Source organism: Oryx dammah, unplaced genomic scaffold (genome assembly GCF_014754425.2).
Source record: "Oryx dammah isolate SB20612 unplaced genomic scaffold, SCBI_Odam_1.1 HiC_scaffold_4, whole genome shotgun sequence".
In the NCBI taxonomy this organism is placed as follows: domain Eukaryota; kingdom Metazoa; phylum Chordata; class Mammalia; order Artiodactyla; family Bovidae; genus Oryx; species Oryx dammah.
The window spans coordinates 47,835,028-47,853,217 of NW_024070188.1; the positions used below are offsets into that span (position 1 = coordinate 47,835,028).

General features: G+C 39.1%; 1 protein-coding gene across 2 annotated transcripts in view; it reads right to left on the bottom strand.

Moving 5' to 3' along the window:
• Positions 1-18,190, bottom strand: part of CASP8AP2 (caspase 8 associated protein 2) — a 33,318-nt gene extending 15,128 nt beyond the window's left edge. The window contains exons 1-3 of one of the 2 annotated variants that reach the window (XM_040238797.1): positions 18,135-18,190; positions 5,726-5,808; positions 1,232-1,300 (exon numbers count right to left, since the gene is read on the bottom strand). In XM_040238797.1, the coding sequence (XP_040094731.1) occupies positions 1,232-1,300; positions 5,726-5,780 (124 nt within the window). In that variant the 5' untranslated portion in view covers positions 5,781-5,808; positions 18,135-18,190. Of the gene's footprint in view, positions 1-1,231; positions 1,301-5,725; positions 5,809-17,870 lie in introns of both variants that reach the window. The other variant, XM_040238798.1, reaches the window with a different exon arrangement.

Below are 18,190 nucleotides of genomic sequence, written 5' to 3' on the forward strand. Positions count from 1 at the left end.
TTTCACAATATTTAAGTGAACAATATTTAAGTGTTGATAAAATCGACACACTATACATCTTAAACTTAATATTATAAGTCAATTATATCTCAATAAAACTAGGGTAAAAAAAGAAAAATATACATGTTAAGTGTTTTAATATAGTGTCTACCTCTACCCAAAGAGCTATACATTTCCTCATCTTTTGTATTTCATCTAAATCTATACTAATTTCAGATTAGAACTGGAGAACCACTTTACCTAAAACAAATTCATCAACAAATCAGATGTAAAGATCATATTTGTTTGAAGCTTTGAAAAATCTGATTGCAGAAAAGTTTTCTCAATTAGGTCATCAGACTCTGCATATTATACCTGTACTGATTCATTTGAAAATACATATAGTACCTACCTTTTCAAAAGTTCTAATATCACATAAAAGTAGAGACATTACTTTGCCAACAAAGGTCTGTCTAGTCAAGGCTATGGAGTTTCTCCAGTGATCACGTATGGATGTGAGAGTTGGACTGTGAAGAAGGCTGAGCGCTGAAGAATTGATGCTTTTGAACTGTGGTGTTGGAGAAGACTCTTGAGAGTCCCTTGGACTGCAAGGAGATCCAACTAGTCCATTCTGAAGGAGATCAGCCGTGGGATTTCTTTGGAAGGAATGATGCTAAGGCTGAAACTCCAATACTTTGGCCACCTCATGCAAAGAGTTGACTCATTGGAAAAGACTGATGCTGGGAGGGATTGGAGGCAGGAGAAGAAGGGGACGACAGAGGATGAGATGGCTGGATGGCATCACTGACTTGATGGACGTGAGTCTGAGTGAACTCTAGGAGTTGGTGATGGACAGGGAGGCCTGGCGTGCTGTGATTCATGGGGTCGCAAAGAGTTGGACACAACTGAGCAACTGAACTGAACTGAACTGAACTGAATATCACGTAGCCTGTAACAGTGTGTGAGGTAATATATGCAGTCACCACCACCAGCTTTATTTTCAATGGTACAAAATACTTTTCCATAAGGTCCGATTAAATCTGACACCCAGATGAGAAACAAACCTAAGGGCTAATTTTTTCACTGATAAAGATTTGGGTAAAAAATAGTTACCTGAGGACAATCATTTCAAAGAAAAGGCAAACTGTTGAGAAGCTATGAGTTATGCCAGGAATTGGTAACAACAAAATAAACACTTCCAACAGACTGACCAAATAAAATGACATAGTATTTTGTTACAGAATTTACATACCAGAACCAGCACTGTCCAACCCAGCATATATGTCCAAAGAACCTTCATCATTATTTTTAAGAGGAGAAGCTGGGAAAAAAAAAAAAAATCAAAGACTGGTTAAAACTGACTCTATCTATGTACTTAGTGAAGTTTTTCCATTTCTACTCTGAAGGACCAGAAAAAGAGTATCAGTCTTGTGCCAAAAAAGAAAACTGTTTAGAAGCATTTGTACATCCTTATAAACATACACATCTTAGTACACAGATACAGACTTAAAAACTCACTTTCAAAACCATACTAGTAAGATGATTCCCAATCCAGTAACATCCAGTAAATAGATATAGACTTAAAAACTCACTTTAAAAACCATACTAGTCAGAAGATTCCCAATCCAGTATCAGAACAATCTTCCTGCAAAAATAAAAACTCTAAACGAAATATTAAAAGCTAACTTTAGTTAATGCTCTATCACTGGATTTACTGTGGCAATCATTTCACAATGTATACAAATATGGAATTATTATATTGTACATCTGAAATTATTATATGTAAACTGTATCTAAATTAAAAAAAAAACAAACCTATCTGAAGAACTAAAGAGCAATCCAAAGCAAGCAAAAACTGGAGAGGAGATGACCACTGAAAGAAATAATGAATTCCTACCCCCCTTTTCTTTTTTTAACAAGTTTTTGTGCAAGGATAAGCCCTAGTTGGAGCCACAGTAGGCAAAGAAACTCAGATGGACACTTCCAGTCCTAATAGCTTGAAGAACTAGAGAAAAAACTTTGGGGGTGATAACAGCAGCTAGAAAGAGGAAATCCAAAGAGCCACAGAGGACTCCCCAAATTGTGCCCAAATCTGAATAACACAAGAAAAGGTTAAAACTCCCAGGAGTCCAGCTAAAAGCTAAAAAATCTCTGTAGCTAAACAGAAATTTCAGCTACTGTTCACCACAGGGAAGACAAAAGATCAAGTTCAGTCAAGATAAATGCCTGCTAAAATTAAAAACACTAGCACTTTTCAGAGGACTATAACAGAATCATATATCTTGAACATTTACAATGTCCAAAATGCAATTCAATATTTATCAAAGGAAATCTTGGAGGACAAATAAAAACAACTCCAAAACCAAATGAAAATTCTAAAACTGAAACTACAATACCTAAGGTAAAAAGATTCAACAGAAGAGGCAGTGAGCTTGAAGACAGATCAATAAATTATCCAGTTGCAAGAATAGAGGAAAAAATATTTTAAAAAAGATCACTTACTAACCTATAGAATATCCTGAGTTCTCACATACTATATACCTGGAGTCCCAGAAGAAAAGAGACAACGGGGAGGAAAGTGATGCTAGAAGGATACTAGAGGATACTAGAAGGACAATAATGGTAAATAACTGAGTAAATACGAAAGACTAATATTTCACCTAATTGGTTTTAACTCCTCTTAGTTTATTTAAGACACATACAACAGGCTAAAATAAAAATTACAGCACTGTATCACGGGGTTCAAGTCATCTTTAACATAAAAGGATGGAAGGAGGTCAAATGCAACTATATGTACAAGATTCTACATCTTACATAAAGATTCTTACCTTTTAATAACTAGACTATAAAACGTTAAAGATGTATATTGCAGTCCCTTGAGCAACCAATCATAAAAAGCACTGCAGAAAGGCATAACCAAAAAGCTAATTTGTAAATCAGAATGAAATTCTAAAATATATTCAAATATTTGAAACAGGCAAGAAAATCAGAAGAAAAAAAAAACTGATGAGACAAACTAAACTTTTAAAATGATAGGTTTAAATCCAATCACAGCAATAAAGGACATTATTGTATTAACTGATAAAACTGGTATAAAGATGGTAGACTAAATAAAATTATAGCATTAGTGTTAAATTTACTGAAATTGATGATTATGCTGTCTTTACGTAAGAAAACCAACTTTTGCTCATGAAATATACACTGAAGGGTTTGGATTGTAAGGACCATAATGTATACAACTGATTATCAAATCGGTCAGGAAAAAACTGTGTGTATGTATGTGTATAAATTAAAAAGTATGTACACAGTGTTAAAGCCACTGGCATAGGTAAAAGGCTCCTTGCATGTTCTTATTCTTGCAACTTTTCTATAAGTCTGAAATTACAGATATAATAAAAGACAAGTACAAAAATATTATAGGAATAAAAATGTTTGTGAAATCATGTTAACTAGTAAAAATAAAAATGTACACTGTGTATGTGACTATCAAACAATGTATGCATGTGGACAAAAACTTGAGAGAGCAATATACAGAAATGAAAACAGCTATTTCCAGCAAATGAGAATAACAAGATAGTTTTGTCCTTCAAAATAAGAGTTAACAGTTGTGATACTTATGAATCTAAATGAAAAGTAAAGGTGGTCATTATATTATACTTTCCATTTTTTAATTGGTTTAGAATTTTTCAAAGAAAAAATATCGTAAGACAAATATATAGCAGCATAACAATTTGAAAAAACATCAGCAAAAAACAAATAATGCTATCCAGAGTGGTGATGACGGCCATATTCCATGTGAATCTATTCATGTCTATGGATATTATTTTTTAAAACATATTTTTCCTCATAGCTCAGTTGGTAAAGAATCTGCCTGCAATGCAGGAGACCTGGGGTCGATGAGATACCCTGGAGAAGGAAATGGCAAACCACTCCAGTATACTTGCCTGGAGAATCCAATGGACAGAGGATTCTGGCAGGCTACAGTCCATGGGGTCCAAGAGTCAGACACGATTTAGTGACTAAACCACCTTCAAGCAAAAATGGAATTCTACTAGACATGTTTTACAACTGCCCTTTTCATTCTATAGCATTCTTAATTCTGATCAATCAATATACAACTATATCCTCAAAAAATTTAATGAGATTGTCATAGCATAATTATAAGTAAGACCAAAGAACTGAAATGTTATGTCAGGATTTAGAGGTTTAAAATCTGTCTATTACTAAAAATATTTCCATTTTATGAGCTTATTTTACTATTAGGTCTTGGCTATCTCTTTCAAACTAATCATCTATTTGTGACTGTTAATTTTTCCCAAAACAACAATAAGCAAGTACCACTCCATTTACTGGAAATATCAATTTCAAGAGTAATAAGTATCTATCATATATATATATATATATATATATGATAAGTATATATATGGTAAATTGTGTGTGTGTATATATATATATATGTTTGTGTGTGTGTGTGTATATATATATATATATATATAAAAACACATACACCTTATCAGTGAAAGCACCAAGTCCTAACCATTGGACCACCAAGGAATTCCCCTTGTTCACTGTTCAGTCACTCAGTCATTCCTGACTCTCTGTGACCCCATGGACTGCAGCACACCAGGCCTCCCTGTCCTTCACTGTCTCCCAGAGTTTGCTCAGACTCATGTCCATTGAGTCGATAATGCCATTCCAACCATCTCATCCTGTCGCCCACTTCTCCTCCAGTCCTCAATCTTTCCCAGCATCAGGGTCTTTTCCAATGAGTTGGCTCTTTGCATCAGGTGACCAAAGTATTGGAACTTCAGGATCAAGTCCTTCCAAAGAATATTCAGGGTTGATTTTCTGTAGGATTGACTAGTTTGATCTCCTTGTTGTCCAAGGGACTCTCAAGAGTCTTCTAAAGCACCACATTTTGAAAGCATCAATTCTTCAGCGCTCAGCCTTCTTTATGGTCTAACTTTCACATCAGTACATGACTACTGGAAAAACCACAGCTTTGACTATATGGACCTTGGTCGGGAAAGTGATGTCTCTGCTTTTTAATATACTGTCTAGGTTTGTCAGGCTTCCCAGGTGGCTTAATGGTAAAGAATTCGCCTGCAACGCAGGACAACCAGGAGCTATGTGGGTATGATTCCTAGGAGGAGGAAATGGCAACCCACTCCAGTATTCTTGTCTGGAGAATCCCACGGACAGAGGAGCCTGTTGGGCGACAGTCCATGGGGTTGCAAAGAGTTGAATACAACTGAAGCAACAACATGCACACACATCTAGATTTGTCACAGCTTTTCTTCCAAGAAACCAGCGTCTTTTAATTTCATGGTTGTAGTCACTATCCACAGTGATTTTGGCCCCCCAAAATAAAGTCTGTCTCTGTTTCCATTTTTTCCCCATCTGTTTGCATGAAGTGATGGGACTGGATACCATGATCTTCATTTTTGAGTGTTGAGTTTTAAGCCAGCTTTTTTTACTTATATTTTTTCCCTTATATTTTTTAATATGATAATAAAAAATAATTACTGCTTATACTGGCAAAGTTGTTAATTTTATTATATTTAAGAGGCCTGAAAGTATAAAATAAGAAAGTTCTCACTTACTAAGCACTTTCTATTTGCCAAGCACTTTATTGTATTCATCTACGTGTGGGGAGAAAAAGTTGATAATGACAGTGTTATCAATGAGAATAAATACATTACTTTATAATTAAATAAATTTAGAAAGATTTAAAATGAGCTCTTACCAGAAAAGACATCAAATAAACTTGTTCCATCACCATTGTCATCATCTGCTGCCATGATCCTATTTCTTTTTGATAGTCGCCATCTAAGGTATTAAATAGAAATATTCTCCACCATTAAAATCAACCTTACAATTCAGAGACTAAGCTTTAAGTTAAAAAATAACTTTCAAATTTGGACACAATGACAGAGTTCACTCTGCTGGTTTTTTTTTAATGTCTGGCATTTTCTAAAAGCTAAAACGATAAAACAAAAAGTCTTAAACTTGCTGATATGGTTAACCCGTATCACAAAGTAAATGATGCCAATTTTATAAAGTAGACGAAAATATAAATTAACTTTTATACTAAAATAAGCCAACTATCATACTGCTGCTAAGTCGCTTTAGTCGTGTCCGACTCTGTGCGACTCCACAGATGGCAGCCCACCAGGCTCTGCTGTCCCTGGGATTCTCCAAGCAAGAACACTGAAGTGGGTTGCCATTTCCTTCTCCAATGCATGAAAGTGGAAAGTGAAAGTGAAGTCGCTCAGTTGCAACCCCATGGACTGCAGCTTACCAGGCTCCTCTGTCCATGGGATTTTCCAGGGAAGAGTACTGGAATGGGGTGCCATTGCCTTCTCCCAACTATCATACTAAGTAAGTACAAATATATGGTGAGTTCTGTGAGTCCTCTTAACAAATCATCAAACCTGGGGGTAATCTTAGATATATATGAGACTCTAGACATACGTGTTTTTACCAACAAGGGAGTAAGATGGGCAAATTGCGAAGAGTTTGATACTACACTAGGTTGGTAAAAGTGTGGGAAAAAAGTGACGTATATACTCTCATGGGCTTCCCAGGGGGCTCTGTGGTAGAGTCTGCTTGCCAACACAGGAGATGTGGGTTTGATAACTGGGTTGGGAAGATCCCCTGGAGAAGGAAACGGCAACCCACTCCTAGATTCTTGCCTGGGAAATCCCATGGGCAGAGGAGCCTGGCAGGCTACAGTCCATGGGGTTGCAAAAGAATCAGATACAACTTACCAACTAAACAATACTCACATATACTCTCATACATAGAGCGTACGCTGGTACGAACTCTAAGGAGGTAATCTGGCAACAGCTATCAAGTTTTTAAATGCAATTTAAATAATTTCATGTCTAGTAATTTGCTCTATAGACATATCAAGCACATGATTACAAAAATGTATATACAGGAGTATTCGATAGAGCATGAGACTGGAAGCAATGTAAGAATCCAAAGCAGTAAAAAAAAAAAATCTTATCTGACATTCACTAACTTATCTGATGCTCTCCATTCTGCCTGTAAGATACATGAATGTTGCCCACAGTCAAAGAACTATGCCACTATGGCTATTTGGGGTTATTCAGGGTATCTGCGCCTACATACCTCTGCTCTCACCAACTGAGATAACCTACCAACAACCAGGTGCCTCTATTATCAAATCCAATTATGTTTATCTCCTTATTTTTCTAAGTAAAAGTATGATTGTTGTTGTTTTAGTCACTAAGTCATGTCCGACTCTTTTCGACCCCATGGACTATAACCTGCCAGCCTCCTCTGTCCATGGAATTTCCCAGGCAAGAATACTGGAGTGAGATTACTATTCAGCTATTTACCAGGGAAAACTAGGCTGAATGTTCTAGAGAGTCTAAAAGGTGAGAAGCAAGACACTTACAATTGCTGCCAAATCAAGTAAGGGTGACATAATCCAAAATACTGGAAGAGAAAATCTAGTCTGTGGACTCAGGTGGACTCAGAAGTATAGAATTTGTTACTCAAATGAAAATCCCAAGCAACATCTTCTTGGTGTACAAGGAAGTCAGAGCTCTAGTCACTGGATGTATACTCAAAGAAAAGGTCATGATTCTACCACAAGAGATATAATTTGTATATTATGCCTTTAAATAAAATCAAGGTATATGTGTATGTTTAATCAACTGGGTATATAGCCTGCACAATAATTATAAGAGGCAAAAATGGCATAATCACGTTTGGCAAGTAACACATAACTCTTGGTAAAGCAGCATCCAACTGATGAAGAAGAAACTCACAGGTTTCCTGGCAGTAACCTACTACTAGCTGCAAACTGAAGGAAGCATCACTCAATGGATCTTTTTTTTCCACAAAATGGTAACCAATTAATCTGATGACTTGGTTAAATAGATCAAACAGATCAAAGCCTTCACTGCATATCATTTCACAGTTTCAGTGTTTACTACTGGTAGTTATTACTCTAAAAAGGAAAAAAAAAAAAAGATTTTACTTGTCTTGGTTATTTAAGATTGGCAAATACAAGAGATCCAAAAAATCCTGAGTTTTTGCCCTCACCTGTCTTAAACTTTTCTCCAATTGTTTATGGGATCACTGTCTGCAAACCTTACTTTCTTGGCCCCTACCACCAAATAAAATATATATTTTTTAATTACTTTTAAAATTTAAGAGGAAAGTGACTGCTCATTTATTAGTAACAGTAGATGTAGCACTAAGAGATCTTCAAAATTATCTCTGAGAATTATTTATATATATGTACATACACATAAAGTTTAAGGAATTGTGGGAATTATGATGTCTCTTTATTCCCTATCTACCCTTGTGTGGTAATAGAGGTAGGCCTTGAAAATATTTCTTTGCTAACTAGCCTTATGTACAGTTTTGTCAGTAGAGAGGGCTGAAGGGACCCTGGAAAGGAAGTGGGTTTCTCTTCCTACTTTCAGTGTGTCTAGCTGGCCAGGTTCCTACAGAGCCAGCGTTCCCCAGCATTCAATACCTACAGTACACAGCTTCTCCAGTGCTAGGTTTCTGCAAGGGCACAATTTTTCTACATGTTTGCCTCCTATACATAAGGTTGCTATTACAATGGACTCCTGCAGGACATAGCTTTCTTTTAATAAGCTTATGGAGAGGGCAGCTTCTCCAACTCTGGATCCCACAGCACCCAACAGCCAGCACTATCTAGGAGCTTCCCTATGCACCTCCTCTGCTAGGTTCAAAGCACTGTCACCAGCAAGGCACTTAGCAATTTCTACAGGGTCTTAGGGTCATCTTTAACTCTTTAATCCATTCAATTAGCCCGGGCCACACTCCTTCCAATGATGGGGAGATGGGTCTTCTCTGGATGAACTATCTCAGTCCTAAAGGTAGTGGCTGATCCTGTATCTGCTACTCCTTGTTTCTTAGGGTCATCTTTAACTCTTTACTAACCAATTCCAACTCGCTGTTAACAATTCTTTCTAATACGCTTTCTCTTTTAAAGCTACCATGTGGCAAGGTTTTAACACACTCTGCTAATCAAGCAGTTAAAAGAGAATTAAAGATACAACTCTGAACACAAAATTCAGAGATCTGATCTGATGATTTTTATATTACCTACACTAAATTACTAAACTTATATTACTTCCAAGCACATTTATAAAAACGGGCAACATATTGTGAGTTTCAACAAATTTCACAGATATGCTTTTACTAATAAAATTTGAAATTAACAGTGCATTTTCAAATTTCCCAATTACTTTCAAAAACCACAAACATAGGGCAAAGAACAAATATTAATGGAAATTGGGAAATACACAGAACTAACCAACAATGAATATACTACAAAACATTTGTGGGGTACAACGAAAATAGTACTTTTAGAGGAAAAGTTATAGCACGAAATAAATTTATAGGAAAATAAGACAAAATATTAATTAGGTCATCCAACTCAACAAAAAGAACAAAGTAAACTGAAAGAAACACATAAAAAAACATAAATTAATGAAAAGAAACAAAGCTCTAAAGATGAATAAAAATAAATACTAGCTCTGACATATACCTGACAAAACTAATAAAGAAAAAGAAAGAAAAGACATTAGGAATAGAGAAGGAGTATGGCTTCACAAGGGCCTCCCCCGCGGTCCAGCAGAAAAGAACACGCCCGCCAGAGGAGGAGCTGCAGGAGGCGCAGGCTCGATCCCGGGGTCGGGAAGATCCTGGAGGAGGAAACGGCGACTCACTCCAGAACTCCTGCCAGGAAGACCCCCTGGAGAAGGAGCCGGCAACTCACTCCAGTACTCCTGCCAGGAAGATCCCATGCACGGAGGAGCCTGGCGGGCTACAGACCACGGGGTCCCAAAGAGCTGGCCACGACCGAGTGCCTGAGCACACACGCACAACAGTCTCACACACAGCAGAGATTAAATTATCAACAAAATGTATCTGAAAGTTCAATCAAACGGATAGCTTTTCAGAAAAATGTAACTTGTCAAAAAACTGACTAAAGAAGAAACAGAAAATATGAACACATTTTAAAATAATTCAATACAGTAGTTAATCTAGGATGATTAAATAATGATTAAATAGTTTAATACAATAATCTACTGATAAAGAAACTTGTAATTCTATCATACCTTCAAAGAAGAGATAAAATCTATTCCAGACAACAAATGGGGGTGGGGGGGAAAGGCTGAGAGACAAGATTTGTAAGGTTAGTACAGTCTAGACATCAAAACTGGGCAAAAACAGGACAAAATAGGAAAATTACAAGACAGGAAAACTATAGGTCAATCTTTCTTATGAACATAGAAACAGTCTTTTAAAAGTATTAGCCAACTGCATCCAGCAAGACATTAAACAAAAAACAAAACCAAAAGTACACTAAGGACAAGTTAGATTTATCCCTCCAAATGGAAGATGGTATAGCATTAAAATCTCAATTAGTATAAACACTGTCTTCTGGTTGATGAAGTTGCTTCCCACCAGGCTACAAATTAAAAGTTCCGATCTATTATATATGTATATTGGAATTGAATGATATAATCAATGGGTGGTAGTGAGAGCCAGGTTTCTTGCTACTGAAGCAGAAGGTTACAGAAAAGCAAGAAAACATACTAAAATGACCCCTGTGGTAATAGATTATAGCTGAAAACATCAGTAAGAACACACATTTAACTCAACATAGATACAGATGATTAGATATAGAAATAATTATAGGTACATGTATATACATGAGTTACCAGACACACATGTATTGATATTTCTTTGCTCCACCATCAAAGGAGCAATAAGCACACATAATACCCATACCTTGGATTCTAACACTCTTCTCTATTAACCTCGACCAGAGAATTCCCTGCAAACTTTCTTTTGCCATGTAAGGCAACATATTCATAGGTTCCTAAGATTAGACTATGCCAAAGCCTTTGACTGTGGATCACAAGAAACTGTGGAAAATTCTGGAAGAGATGGGAATACCAGACCACCTGACCTGCCTCTTGAGAAATCTGTATGCAAGCCTGGAAGCAACAGTTAGAACTGGACATGGAACAACAGACTGGTTCCAAATAGGAAAAGGAGTACGTCAAGGCTGTATATTATATGTCACCCTGCTTATTTAACTTCTATGCAGAGTACATCATGAGAAACGCTGGACTGGAAGAAACAGAAACTGGAATCAAGATTGCCGGGAGAAATATCAATAACCTCAGATATGCAGATGACACCACCCTTATGGCAGAGAGTGAAGAGGAACTAAAAAGCCTCTTGATGAAAGTGAAAGTGGAGAGCGAAAAAGTTGGCTTAAAGCTCAACATTCAGAAAATGAAGATCATGGCATCCAGTCCCATCACTTCATGGAAAATAGATGGGGAAATAGTGTAAACAGTGTCAGACTTTATTTTTGGGGGCTCCAAGATCACTGCAGATGGTGACTGCAGCCATGAAATTAAAAGACGCTTACTCCTTGGAAAAAAAGTTATGACCAACCTAGATAGTATATTCAAAAGCAGAGACATTACTTTGCTGACTAAGGTCTGTCTAGTCAAGGCTATGGTTTTTCCAGTAGTCATGTATGGATGTGAGAGTTGGACTGTGAAGAAGGCTGAGCGCCAAAGAATTGATGCTTTTGAACTGTGGTGTTGGAGAAGACTCTTGAGAGTCCCTTGGACTGCAAGGAGATCCAACCAGTCCATTCTGAAGGAGATCAGCCCTGGGTGTTCTTTGGAAGGAATGATGCTAAAGCTGAAACTCCAGTACTTTGGCCACCTCATGTGAAGAGTTGACTCACTGGAAAAGACTTTGATGCTGGAAGTAATTAGGGGCAGGAGGAGAAGGGGACGACAGAGGATGAGATGGCTGGATGGCATCACTGACTCGATGGACACGAGTCTGAGTGAACTCCGGGAGTTAGTGATGGACAGGGAGGCCTGGCATGCTGCAATTCATGGGGTCGCAAAGAGTCGGACACGACTGAGTGACTGAACTGAACTGAAGATTAGAACATGGGCATAATGGTGAATCCATTACTTGGCCTAACACACTGAGACTCATGTTTAAATTGTAGCTTGTTTTAATTAACTTAAGAGTTAAAGAGGGGGTTCCCTGGTGGTCCAGTGTTTAGGACTCCACACTTCCATTGTAGGGGCCACGGGGGCTCAATCCCTAGTTGGGGAACTAAGATCCCTCAAGCTTTGTAGCATGGCCAAGGGAAAAGAAAAAAAAAAGTTAAATGGCCATACGTGGCTAGAGGTTGGTGTACTGGACAGCAGTTAGACAGAATAATGAGCAACCTGAAAGCAGAGATCAAGTTTTAGACATCTCTATATTCTCAGCATTTAATACATAAATATGAAAATAAAGGTGTGCTGAATAAACAAGGAAATCAACCAAAAGACCCTTAACTAAAGCTCATGGTTTATTCACTGGCTCTCACTCAAAAGACTACTTAGTCTTATTTATCATGAAAAGCTCACAGGGAAGACTTCACAGAGCTGTAGTTACAATTTAATAACACATAACTAGTTCTAAATGCTATTGGGCTCTTGTAAAAATGTAACTGAATACTCTTCTAAGGTGACAAGCTTCTGGACATCAGAGTCTTCTTTTCTACAACTGCAAAGCAAAGTCTGGATTCAACATTTGATGGGCAAACACAAAGAAGTTGGGATAGAGAGCAAGAGCTGCTACAAAAAAACAGGGATACCAAATCAGACTCCTCTGCTGCTCCTTCAGTGCCTGAAAACTAGGAACTGTCTGTACTAAAATACAAACCAAGAGTCAGCAATAAGATGCTAAAGTTAATAAATACATTCATGTAAGTCCAAGCTCACCAAGTCCAAAACCAAACCAAAAAAAAAACTTTCCATGAACATCTGTCACCTTCTGATATCGCTGTTTCTTTGAGTAGCATCCCGACTGATGCTTCTCCCTTTTTCTTTGTTCTTGCTAAAGAAATTTGTTTCAGCCTCTACTATAGCTACCTAGTTATCTTCACTCTCCAAACACATGCTACCCACAACTGTTGAGTTAGTTCTTCCAAAGCAATCCTGTTCATCTCATTTCCTCCTCAAAAACTTCGTATTACTTCCCAACACCTACTGAATAAAATCAACAGACACTGGCACCTATACTTCTGACCCTCTCACTCACTACCCCAAGATTTCCAAAATCCCAAGGTTCAGTGAAACTGAATTCCTGCATGCAAACACACTTCCTGACAATATCTATCAGTAAGTTCACAAGCAAGCCTGGGTTTGAATACCCACACACAGAATAGAATGTGAGAACTGAGGTTTTAGAAAGTCTGGTTAAATACTTGGACTTCTTCAACCATAGAATGAGGGAACCACTAAAAGCTTTTAAAGCCAAGAAATATAATGATCAAATCTGCATTTCAAAGACAAAAATCTGCATTTCAGACATTCAACTCTAGCAAGAAGAGTATTGAAAATATTAGTAGCGAGGCAGATAGCAAAGGCTATTATACCATACAGGAGACAATGAGGGGTGCCTAAGTTATTAACTGGAGAAGGAAATGGCAACCCACTCCAGTGTTCTTGCCTGGAGAATCCCAGGGATGGGGGAGCCTGGTGGGCTGCCGTCTATGGGGTCGCACAGAGTCGGACACGACTGAAGCGACTTAGCAGCAAGTTATTAACAGTGGAAATAAAGATTAGAAGCAGATCTCAGAGATTTTAGGGACAGAATAAAAAAGATTTAAGGAAAAATGTATTGATGTATCGGGCTTCCCAGATGGAGCTGGTGGTAAAGATCCCTGCCTGCCAATGCAGGAGACATAAGAGATGTAGGTTCTACTCCTGGGTCAGGAAGATCCCCTGGAGTAGGAAATGGCAACCCACTCCAGTATTCTTGCCTGGAGAGTCCCATGGACAGAAGAGCCTGGAGGGCTACAGTCCACAGGGTCGCAGAGAGTCGGACACAACTGAAGCAACTTAGCGTGCACTCACCTATTCAAGTACCCAATATTGCCCATTTCAAAACCACAGCCTGGGTTGTCTTTTCAAAATGCAAATATGATCATGTTCCCTCCTTTGTTTAAAACTCTTCAGTGCTTCCAGCTGATCCTAGGTTAGAAAGTTCTGCTTACAAAGCCCTGAGTGAACCAGCCTCTGCCCACTCCTCCAAGTGTTGTGTGCTGTGTGCTCAGTCGCTTCAGCCATGTCTGACTCTGTGCGACCCTATGGACTGCAGCCTGCCAGGCTCCCCTGTCCATAGGATTCCCCAGGCAAGAATACTGGAGTAGGTTGCCATTCCCTTCTCCAGGACATCTTTCTGACCCAGAGATCGAACCAGGGTCTCCTGCACTGCAGGCGGATTCTTTACCACTGAGCCACTGGGGAAGCTGCAGTGTTAGTCTGCACCATTCTCCCCCGCTCTCCAGGAGTCTCTGCTCTGATCATAAGGGCCTTCCTTCAGCTCCTAGATCACAGTCTGTTCCTACCACCACAGGGCCTCAGCAGGGAGTGCTCTTTTCTCACTGCCCTTCTTCACTCAATTCCTCTTGATACTGTGACTTAAGCGCTTCTCCAGTGGCTCGGCAGTAAAGAATCCACCTGCAATGCAAGAGATGTAGGAGACTCCTGACAGCCTACAATCCACGAGGTGGCAAAGAGTCAGATATGACTCAACCCAACCCAGGGATCGAACCTGGGTCTCCTGCATTGCAGGCAGATCTTCACTGTCGAAATCATCAGGGAAGCCCCTGTTAAATTTAACCATCTGTAAAATATTCGTATAACACTGTGTCCTTTCTCTACATGGCCTCTTTTCAGTTTACGATTACATTTTTGTGGGACTCCTAGAGAAATATCTGTCTCATCCACTAGACTATATGCTTCACCAAGACCAGGCCCTGGTCTGTTCTGTTTACCATTGTACCCCCAGCTCTCAGCATAGAGCCTGACAGGTTGGTAGGTAATAAAAAAAATATTTGCTGAAATAATCAAAATCCCAATTTGCAAAAGACAACTCTTCAATTCCTAGCTTCAATAACAAGGTAGTCATGCTTTTAACTGAAATGGAGAACCAAAGAAGACATGTTGAATTATCTGTAGGACATTCAGGACAAGATGTCTAAACAGTATATAATACAGAAGACAAGACATAATTGCTACTGTTTAGAAACACTGGGCTGGAGGAAGCACAAACTGGAATTAAGATTGCCGGGAGAAATACCAATAACCTCAGATATGCAGATGACACCACCTTTATGGCAGAAAATGAAGAACTAAGGAGCCTCTTGATGAAAGTGAGAGAGAGTGGAAAAGTTGACTCAAAGCTCAACATTCAGAAAACTAAGATCATGGCATCCGGACCCATCACTTCATGCCAAATAGATGGGGAAACACTGGAAACAGTGGCTGATTTTATTTTGGGGGGCTCCAAAATCACTGCAGATGATGACTACAGGCATGAAATTAAAAGACGCTTACTCCTTGGAAGGAAAGTTATGACCAATCTAGACAGCATATTAAAAAGCAGAGACATTACTTTGTCAACAAAGGTCCATCTAGTCAAGGCTATGGTTTTTCCAGTAGTCATGTATGGATGTGAGAGTTGGACTATAAAGAAAGCTGAAAGCTGAAGAATTGATGCTTTTGAACTGTGGTGTTGGAGAAGACTCTTGAAAGTCCCTTGGACTGCAAGGAGATCCAACCAGTTCATCCTAAAGGAGATCAGTCCTGGGTGTTCCTTGGAAGGACCGATGTTGAAGCTGAAACTCCAATACTCTGGCCACCTCATGCGAAGAGCTGACTCATTTGAAAAGACCCTGATGCTGGGAAAGATTGAGGGCAGGAAGAAAGGGGGATGACAGAGGATGAGATGGCTGGATGGCATCACCAACTCAATGGACATGGGTTTTTGGGTAGACTCAACCCAAGTCACAGTCGGTGGACAGGGAAGCCTGGCATGCTGCAGTTCCTGGGGTCGCAAAGAGTTGGACATGACTGAGCTGAACTGAACTGAACAATAGCCAAGATTAGAAACTATCCAAATGTCCATTGACAAATGAGTGGATAAAAAAGATGTGGTATACATACACAGTGGAATACTACTCAGCCATAAATAAGAATGAAATATTGCTATCTTCAGCACCATGGCTAGACCAAGAGATTGTTATATTGAGTGAAATAAGTCAGAAAGAGTAAGACAAATACCATATGAGATCATTTACACGTGGAATCTTAAATATGACACAAATGAACTTACTCACAAAACAGAAAGATTCACAGACACAGAAAACAAGTTTATAGTTATCAAAGGGGAAAAGGAGTACAGGGAAGGGATAAATGAGGAGTTTGGGTTAGCAGATACAAACTACTATATATGAAATAGATAAACCATAAGGTCCTATAGCACAGCAAACTATATTCAATATCCTGTAATGAACCATAATGAAAAATAACATGATAAAGAATATACAGAGTAAAAGAATATATAAAACTGAATCACTTTGCTGTATACCAGAAACACAACATTGTAAAGCAACTATACTTCATCAATTAAAAAGACATAACCACTATAGCTGAGATCACTCTTGAAGTTACAAAGACCAGTGATTCTCTTGAAAAGGAAGACAGGAAACAGAAGACAAGGAATTATGTATCAGTATCTCTTGGGAAGAAGGATTTTTCACATTTGCTCTCATCTTTCTCCAAATGAGTGTCTCAATATACAAAGATAATTGTTTCTGATAGGAGAGTTGCACCAAAGTGTAAAGACAAACTTTTTAAAGTTGAGAACCATGATGATGAAAGAAAAGCATTGCAAGCTCACTCATAATCTTTTGAGGAACAATCCCAATGAATTCAGATGTGAAGGCAAAGCAGATGAGAGAAGGATCACCTAGCCTTTTGTGATAGGAGGTCTTTAAGAGACAGTCTGAAGGAGGTTTCCTTTAAGAAAAAAAAAAAATCAAGGGAATGAAATAAACATTTGTAGAGAAAAACAAAAATATCTGTAGACAAAGAGTCAGGGGAGAGGGAAAGGGTATTTTTAGGCTCACAGCAAAGGCTTAACCTAATACAGCAAGATCCCTAAAATGATGTAAGGGGCAAAGAGTAACAAACACCACATACTGTACCCTATGTGCCAGCCACTGACCTAAATGCTCTTAAATACATTATTAATTTATCTTAAATCCTCCCAAAGTCCTATGAGGTAGAGACTATTATTTTCCCAATTTACAGATGCAGAAATAGATAAGAGAAACTTGCTTCAAGGTCCAACAGCTGGTAAAGGGAGACCTGGGATTAGAACTCAGCTGTCTCTAAAGCCAGATGACAAAAAGAATATTCATTAGAGAGAAGAATATCAAAACAATTTTTTTAAATAGTGATCTCTTGCAAAATGGCAAGAAACGCTAGAACTAATTGGGGTAGGGGGATTCTTCCCTTGAAGGCCTCTGTCCCCCCGCCAATCAAAAGAGCCCTGAGTAAGATGGGGGAGGAGCCTTCAAGACAGACAAGGTTTGGAGCTGGAGCTGTAAAGAATGGGAGAAAGCAGGGAAGAATCAGAATCAATGGCAAGTTGATGTCTAAAGTGCAAATCTTGAAACTCTACGAATTATACATTCACATCTGATTTAGGGTCTACTCTGTGTTAGGAAAAGATTCTCATACCTGTAGAGATTAAGGTAAACAACTTCTCCGGGTGTAACAGTGGCCGAAACAAACTACATCCAATGATCACCAGACACAGGAAAGACCCATTCCTCCAGAGAATCGCATCCGAACGAGTACATTCCAAGGAGAGATAGGTTTGGGTGGGGGGGGAGGGGAAGGAAGAATGGTCGAAAGGACAATTTCAAGGAGAGATAGGTTTTGGAGGGGAGGGGCAGGAAGAGTGGTCGAAAGGACAATTCCTACCTGCGCTAGTCCTCGCCCCCGCCCCTTCCCGAATTCTCTCGAAGGACCACAGAGGGATCTGGAGTGAAAGCCCAGAAGCTGCATCCGAGGAACGCGGCTTCCTGGGGGCCCCGGACATTAGACGCACGCCAACCCCCACCAATTCCGCTGCTCCCTTCAACTCCCTGACTCTCCGGACGCAGTCAGCCTCCGCTAAGGGGACTTCCGCGCCATGCAAACTCTTCCCAGAAGCTCCGCGCAGACCGGACCCCCACAAGAACTTACCCGCCCCGCCTGGCCCAAAGCAGCCTGGGATCCTCTCTGGACACTCTGGTCTCCCT